The sequence below is a fragment of the Lolium rigidum genome, chromosome 3 (genome assembly GCF_022539505.1).
Source record: "Lolium rigidum isolate FL_2022 chromosome 3, APGP_CSIRO_Lrig_0.1, whole genome shotgun sequence".
Classification (NCBI taxonomy): domain Eukaryota; kingdom Viridiplantae; phylum Streptophyta; class Magnoliopsida; order Poales; family Poaceae; genus Lolium; species Lolium rigidum.
In genome coordinates this window covers 317,360,564-317,368,959 of record NC_061510.1, presented here as the reverse complement: position 1 = coordinate 317,368,959, position 8,396 = coordinate 317,360,564, and the positions used below count along the sequence as shown (strand labels likewise).

Here is an 8,396-nt window from a genome sequence, read left to right as displayed (position 1 = left end):
GCGCGAGTAGCACAGCGCGCCCAATCATCGGTATAGCGCGCGAGATTTTACAGCGTCATCGTTGGAGATGCTCTTAAGCCACAGCCACAGGCCATGGAGATCACACTTAATGCAGAAATAATAGTTACCATTCAGATAACAACATGAGCAAGTAAAAGCTAGGTAAATCACATTGCATGCCGACACAGGTAACTACATAGTGAAGTCATAAGAAGTCTTTCGCACAACCTTCTGTTGCTGAACTCCAAATCTCCAACACTAAACAAAAAAAGCTACAGACTAGTGCTACATCACTTCGTTTCACAAGAAATGACTTGTTCAAACGGCAATGCTCTAAAACAATGATGCTCTAGCTGCTAACGAACACTCTATCAGCGCCTTAAGAAATAAATGGGTCGCTGATAGAAAGATCAGATGCTTGGTTGTACCCCCAAATAGGACCTGATGTGGGCCCACGAACCTCCAAGGAAATTTTACGCAAGGTCTTATTGGCCCACATCCTCTTGGAAGCCAACGGGTTCAGTTTGCGCGTGGCCTCACTCACCGTGATAGGATCCAGGTCAGCGAGCAGGACTATCACCTTCTGCAGAAACACCGCTCTCCCAAGAACCATCTTCAGAAACCCAACCTGGTTTGTGCCCCCGCAGAACTGATCAAACACCACCTTCTTGACACGTGACTGCACGCATTTGATCGGACCAACCCCCTGCCAGAACGTGGAATTGAGCTTGTCCCTGGCCTTGACTTCACCCGGGTCATCATAGTGGTCAGTGTGATTGTCGGACTGAAAAGGAAATCAAAGGGCACAATTCAGCGAAAGATGGATTGCAAGCAATAGAAAATGCAGCGATTGCGATGATGCTCACAGCCATAACGTGTAAGGTCTCTACTTCAGGGAAGCATCTCAAGAAACTCAGCAAAGTTCTCACTTCCTCCGCGATTCTGAAGCGCACCTTCAGAGCTAACACCTTGATGCTTGGAACCACTGCATCTGGGCTAACTTTTGTCACCCCAGCCTGCAAATCGTCGCAGCAACGACCAAATTGATAGTTTAATTCAATGCGAACCAACCCAGCACTCAAAGATTTTTCTTTTAAAGGGCAAGCATTCAAAAGATTTGTCTAGCCAGTCACTGAGAAACTAATATGAGAGAAAAAAAATTGGACCTTGATGATGGTGTTGTCAATCTCAAGCACGTGGGTGGTGTCCAAGTAGCCGAGCACGGCGAGCTGAGGAGCATAGCCTATCTTGACCTTGAAGGCCCTTCCAGCCTCAGTGGGGTGCGTGCAGTAGACGATGAGGCGCTGCAGGCGCAGGGCGGCAATGGCGGCGACCTCGTCCGCCATGGAATGCCAGAGCAGCACGCAACGGAGGCTGTGGCTGCCGATGCGGACGCGGTCGGGCAAGCAGTAGTTGGTGATGAGCGCAAAGCTCTCCAGCCTGGGGCTGCAAGCGAGCAGGTACTCCAGGTCGGACTCCTGCATGATGCCGTGACAGATGCCGAGCTCCCGGAGGTGAGGGAAAACGTCGGGGCTGCGGGGGAGGCCGGTGGTGAAGGGGAAGAACCAGACGCCGAGGTAGAGGCGGCGGAGCGAGGCGCCGCAGGAGAGGAGGGACGGGGGAAGCCGCGCCGGCACGCCGAAGCCCCAGGGGCGGTTGACGAGGGTCAGGTCCTCCACGCCCTTGTCGGCGAGGAGGCGGAGCCACTCCGCGAGGCATTCCTTGTTGGACTCGTCGATGAGGTTGCTGAGGAGGCGGACGCAGCGGAAGGGGCCCGGGTAGGAAGCGAGGACGCGGGAGACCGCCGCGGCGGCGGGGGCGCGCCAGTCGACGCCGGGCCCTTCCGTGAGGAGGTGGGCGTCATCGAGGACGAGTGGGATGGCGCGCCAAAGGCCGCGCCAGCGCCGGCAGAGCGCGTTGGTGCGGGCAGCGTCCTCGACGGGGAGGCGGGAGACGACGTCGCGCAGGAGGCCGTTGGGGAGGGCGCTGATGCGGTCCTCAACGCCGTCTTCGTCGGAGATGGCGGCGGAGAGGAAGGCGGCGGCGGAGATCGGGGAGGCCGGCAGGCAAGAGTACATGAAGTCCAGTCTCATGGCGGCCGGCGGCCGGCGGCGGCGATGATTTCCCTTCACTCGGGCGGCGGGGAGTGTTGCGTCTTTGGGGGCTGGGTCCAAAATGGCAATCTTGCCTGTATATGTTCCTGCCACTAGAAACAAAAATATTTTAAAATATCAAAGAAAATCTGAATACAAATTTCTCGCGTATATGTCATGCTAAATTTGGCAAAATACCGACATATTTTGTGTGCTATGTATAAAAGAAAAGAAAAATGTCTTGTGGGGAGCTTATTTTTAACACCAAATTTTATCTTTTTACGCATAGCGCAAAAAATGCTGATTTTTTGTGAACCGACTTTGTGAACCCATAAAACATCAAGATATATGCACGACTTTTTTTATTGATTTTTTTACATTTTATACTAGGCTTAAATTCATTTAAAACCCCGGGCGTATATGCTCCCGAATGCAAGAACACCCGGCCCAAAGATGGCCTGCTAGCTAAGCATGGACTTTTGGAGTACTACACAATGCACGCACATATTAAGTTAGTAAGTTAAGGAAATGAAGTCGCAGTTGGCCCATACTCCCTGCGTTCATAAATAAGTGGACGCGCGCGGTTTCCAAGAGATCTTAAGCTTTATGTAAAAAAATCCTCATTCCTTCAATAAATCTGCTCATTAATCAAAAAAAATGCTTTGATTTAGGCGCTAATAAATGTTGTGCATATTAGTAACCAATAAAACAACATTGATAAACCAAAAATGATTAATGAGGCTAAAATCAAGACATGTACTAGGGGTCTAAACGTAAAAAATATACCAAGAAGTCTAGATGTACACTTATTTATGGATTTCTTAGAAGGCTAGATGTGCACTTATTTGTGGACGGAGGGAGTATGTTGGATGTTTCATACATAAAACGTATGATCTCTATGCTTGAGCTCTGCTTTACTAAGTGCAGAGTATCAGGAAGTTTCTCGTGAATCCTACTTTTGCAAAGCACCAGCCTCTGCTTGCACTGTTGCATCTTTGGGAGTACAATCATATGCAGATCAAAAGATGCAATATTTTGCAGATTTGTGTATGATTGAAACGTGAAGATAAACTTGCATTTCCTTTGCTTGCATCTCATGGCGTGCCACCAGCTTGGCGTTTTACTACCATCGATGAATTTCTTTTACGGTCAGAAAGAACATGGCACTGCTCACACGTGATGAATGTATGCTTCAAACGGGAATGACAACAAATTTTAGAAGATACGCAAGCCAATACTCCTCGCTGGGAGTTGTATAGTTATTTAGTGTCTTGTGATTACAATGATTAGTACTACCTCTGTTTCATAATATAGTACATTTTGGTAAAATAATTTAGTTGCCAAAGACTACCAACATCTAGTGTGGGATTGCAATGTCATGCTCACTCCGATCCTACAGAAATTCATATAACTCAAACTTTATTTGATTTCTCCATAAGAAAAAAATAGGGGTGGACCCAAGTACTTATTCAAATTTTGAAAGAAAATAGTTCAACTTTAGCAAAATTATGAAAATATGCCTCCAGTTAGATTTTCGTCTCGGTCCGTCCCTGGAAAAAACAAAGGATTTTTTAAAAGAGACATGGGTGGATGTTCGATTTCTTATAAAATCTAGTGTAAAGGAATTCTTAGGAAAAAACCGTATGGAAAACAATCCTACAAATCAAACAACCATAATAGAAAAAAATTCTCTATGATTTAATTCTACTAGTTTTTTATACAAATTCTTTGGATCAAACATGCTCTGAGAGTAGATGTGGAGCTCGTTTTTTTCTTTCTTCTGTAAATGGACGTGGATTCTTACTATATACAGAGTTTAGCAAGTCGAATACTAGTGCTAGTAATGAAAATTCAGTAATGCTACGCCTACGGGAACATCTTGCTTCTGTCTCTAGGTAAAGAATTGAACTGAATTTCGGAGGTAATGAACTCTTAGTCCGAACAATGACTACTTCTATCTGCTAATATGAACAAAAAAAGCTCCGAAGTATAACTCGATCATTCATCATTGCCAATATGCCACTGCCATTGCTTAAGGATCGATGACAATTTTATCCACATATCTGGGTATCCGTTCCAATGGGCACAGGTCCGGAGGGCTGATTATGCCCACGGATTTCATGAGACGGATATCCGATAACTCATGGGAGCGGGCAGGGTAGAGGTTTTGCCCCATGGATATCCAATAGATATCCGGCTGACATGTGGTCCCATATGTCAGTGAGACATGTGATTTCACCTAGGCCTAGCTACCCCTACCTTGAGGCCAAACTCAGTGAGTCTAACACGTAACCACCGATTACCACTTTTTTCATAGCCCCCCTATGACTCCCTCGCACGATGTGCGGGAGTGCTTGGCCGGCAGCCCTCCCTTCCACATCTCCGGCAGTCCGGCTCTCCTCTGCCAAGGAGACGCACTAGTAGGAGTGGGCTTGCTCTCATCCCGTCGTCCTTCCTCCTCGTCATATTCATTGCCTACATAATTATTGTTGAAAATGCTACGAAAATATTGTTGAAATGCTGCTAAAATGTTGGTGTTATGCTCAAATATGTTATATTAACACGTCATCGTGTAAACACATGTACATCCGGTGGATTTGGATTTGGAGCAACATCCATGCCCATGGATACTTTCATGGACGGGACAGAACACTCGGTAGGAAAAGGAGCTTTAGTCCCGGTTCGCAAAGGGCATTAATTCCGATTGCGCAATCGGGACTAAATATGCGCGACTAAAGGCCCCCCCTTTAGTCCCGGTTGCTTACGAACCGGGACTAAAGGTCCATCCGCGTTCGTTCCGTGCGTCGGGGCGAAAATGTCTCCCCAGGTAAATTTTTCGAAAAAAAAATTCCACTCCATTTTTTTCCTATTTTTTCAGAATTTCTATTATTTCAGAAATTTAGTTTAGTTTCTATCTCTAACTACACTTATCTCTAGTCAAACTTCCCGCTCGGTCACCCATCCTCCCACTACTCTAGCACTAGCACGCTTAACTTCTGAGTTCCATCCCGTCCCGCATCCAAGTGCTTGCGCGCATGTATGTGATAGTAGTATCATATCAATCCTATTAACATATGTTGGTCGATGTCACATTTCTTTATTGTTTGAATTTCAAAAATTCTTTTAATAAAAAAAGAATAATGATGTAATAATAATCTTGAATAAATAAATAAACATTAACTTTTTAATTTGTATTATTTTTTTACTTTTTAATTTTTTTAAAAAAAATTTAAATTTTTTTTGCCAAACCTAAAAATTTGAAAATCTAAAAGGGTAAAAGTAATAGTAATCTTTATACATGATACAATTATTAATTTTAATTTTTTAAAAAATAAAAAATATATATATAATCCAGAATTTATAGCAAAAACTAAAATCTTCCTGCTTTCATATTTTCATTTGGAATTGTGAGAATCTACAAATTGGCTAACCGGGTAAACCCAGGTGAATTTGGATGTAACTTTTCCCCACGATGATTTTGATATATTATACGTTTTTTTTCGACGTCGTATGCAAAAGTTAATGCGGTTTTACCATTTTTCAAAAAAAAATTGCAAAAAAAGTGAAAATTCAAATTTGTTAATTTTCCCTAATAGTAGGTTGCATAACATACAAGAATCTGAAAACATTTTATTTTTTGAATTTTCTATCATTTTTTTTTCTATTTTACTGTGTCAAAAAAGGCGATCCACGGGAGGGGGAGGGGGTGAAGGGTGCGTGGGGAGTAAAAAACCCGGAAAAACCTTTAGTCCCGGTTGGGGACACGAACCAGGACTAAAGGGTACCCTTTAATTCCGGTTGGTGTCCCCAACCGGGACTAAAGCTTCCCTGTCCTGGCCGCAGCCCACCGTAGCCCTTTAGTCCCGGTTGCCCGAGCATTAATCTCGGTTCACCGAAGCTGGGACTAAAGACCTCATTAGTCCCGGGTCAAACTATTTGGGGACTAATGGGTTGGGATGGAAGGTCTTTTTTCTACTAGTGGAAGGAGGCTGATGGATTTGGGCATGGATCTTGTTTTATATCCATCCAAACCCGCTCCATTGTCATCCTTATTGCTACATGTCTATGAAAAACAAAGGTACTCATCAGACAATTAGCAGGCTAGATTGCTCGCCATGTATAAGCATGGAGAAGCTCCACCTAGCTATTTCAAGGTCGGCCAAACCAGAGACATAAGTTCAAGCAAAATTCGTTGAGCTCTTTCTCGATCATGTTCGTGAAGTATGCATCATATTCCTAGCTCTGTTTTGGGATTTTGCAGCTAGGAACTTGCCGGTAGAGCAAGGGACTTCTGATAATCACGTCATTTTCTTACATTTTACCTCATTGCTCCCTTGTGTTCAAGCACAATGGTTATACCACGTACCTGCTCCGACATTACCCGTACCCAGTGGCCAGACTCTAGTTTGCTTGCACTATGGGTTCACCAAATTGCATGTGTTAAGATTACAACTTCATGCATGGTCCGTGGTAGTGGAATTCTCGATGCTTCCCAAGCCCATTGGTATACCCCAGTCGGCACAAGTTGATGCATAGTGGTTTGCACGATTTTATTTATCTACCTAAGTTGCACAAAAGTGTTCTCACAGAAGCTTATGTATATCATCTCACCGATGGGTGCATTTACACGCGCCTTTAATAGGAAGATAGGCATTGGTGGCGTCCATCAAAGCCGCTAATATTGAGTAAAGCGGATTCATGTTAGTGAAACTAGTTGAATGCCCGTGCGTTGCTACGGCTGCTTAAGAAAGCAAGCAAGCCAAATTACATTTAGAAAACCAAATGCATTTTATATGATTTATATTTAACTTCATGCAAAAGATAATTTATAAAAAATTCAACGAAACATTTCGTGAGTTCTAGTTTAAAGTATACTCAGGCATGTCGTGCTCATTCGCTGCTAGATCACTGGCTGGATGACAAGGACAAATTTAGTATGCGAGAAGCTGAACCCCGCTCCAAACACAGATGAATTATCACTATTCAAATTTTCAACTATGTTTTGACGAATGTGACTTCTTCCTTGTGCTTTTCTCTCACCAACGACCACCACGCAGCGGCCTCTTATGTTTCTCTGTGTGACCTTTGGTCCTTTTCAACCATCATTGTGCAAAAATAAGGCAATATCCTATCTTCATATTCTATGGTCGTTGTGTACCAAATATTTTCTCCCTCTGTAAATACCAGTATATGTTGCTAAGGGGGAACAACACATGCAAACAAATTAAAAATGATTAAAATACGAACATCACGTGATTGGCCTATGGCAGTAGTAACTTCTTGCCACATTGTGTAAAGGCTACATAATATGCAATAATTCTTGCCTAGGCAACTATTGGTGAGTGACACCTATGAAATACATAGTATGTTACATATCCAATGAAGTAGAGCTTATTTTTTATTTATTCCCATCACCATAAGATTAAATGCATATACTAACATTACTTGCATGTAGACACGAAACTATACATGCCTCTGCATAATAAATTAACTATACCCCCAATTAATGCTAGAGCGATGCAAAATAAAGCTAAACATTGGCTAAACAAATTCAAAAGGTATGTCCAGTAAACTAACATTCCAGTAGAAGAAAGACTTCGTGCTCCCGCTGCTGTGCCAGCAAATAGTAGTAAGGATGTGACCCGATATGTTCCAAATGTTCCTTTACGTTTGCTAAGAAAGGCACTTATTAAGTCAGTGATATGGAAAGCATTTGGACATAATACTTTGATGGAATTGCAGAAAAACAAGCAAATCAATAACCTGTTAGTTCATGCTATGTTGTTCCACCTGTCTTGTCTCTTCCATCTATTACTTTCTTTATCAGCTTCTAAAATGCCTAAAAGAATCAGTGACTCAATAATTCACATTTGCAAATGATAAAACAAAAATAGTGAAATGTCAGATCCACACTGAAGTTATTGTAGCCTAAAGAGAATAATCCCTTTGAAGCATGTTTATCTTCTCAGATAAAAAAACATGGAGAAGGTGAGAACTTACTTTGTAGCTAAGCAGAACTCATAGGTCCATCCAAGATTTGTATGTTGCATAGACACTCTTTTGGTATCAAGGAGACGGTTGTGCTCATGTGTGTCCTGCCTATCAAGAGCTTGCCCTGTAGGACATTCGCATAATAAAGAGATAGAATTAAATAAACAAAGATGCATCCTATTCTAAGGAAAAGAGAGGAGGCAGGCCCATAGTGTCACTTGCAGTGGTACAAGAATTCAGTTGTAATACTACGGGATAACACGATGGAAAAATAAATATTTTTCGGAAATATCATTATACATCAGGTAGTTG

At 42.9% G+C, this 8,396-nt stretch overlaps 1 protein-coding gene across 1 annotated transcript; it reads right to left on the bottom strand.

Annotated features, from left to right (window-relative positions):
* Nucleotides 1-379: 379 nt before the first annotated feature.
* LOC124696910 (FBD-associated F-box protein At5g60610-like) lies at nt 380-2,093 on the bottom strand. The gene is made up of 3 exons (XM_047229569.1): nt 1,167-2,093; nt 867-1,016; nt 380-784 (listed from the first exon to the last, which is right to left on the bottom strand). The coding sequence occupies exons 1-3, from the start codon at nt 2,091-2,093 to the stop codon at nt 380-382; spliced, it is 1,482 nt and encodes a 493-aa protein (XP_047085525.1).
* Nucleotides 2,094-8,396: the final 6,303 nt, after the last annotated feature.

What these genes read in the sequence shown, in the direction of transcription:
- LOC124696910 (XM_047229569.1), bottom strand. Translation starts at nt 2,093, where the DNA reads ATGAGACTGGACTTCATGTACTCTTGCCTGCCGGCCTCCCCGATCTCC. An exon ending in TTGACAACACCATCATCAAG is followed by an intron (nt 1,017 to 1,166) that starts GTCCAATTTTTT and finishes GACGATTTGCAG; the next exon opens with GCTGGGGTGACAAAAGTTAG. An exon ending in AGACCTTACACGTTATGGCT is followed by an intron (nt 785 to 866) that starts GTGAGCATCATC and finishes TTTCCTTTTCAG; the next exon opens with TCCGACAATCACACTGACCA.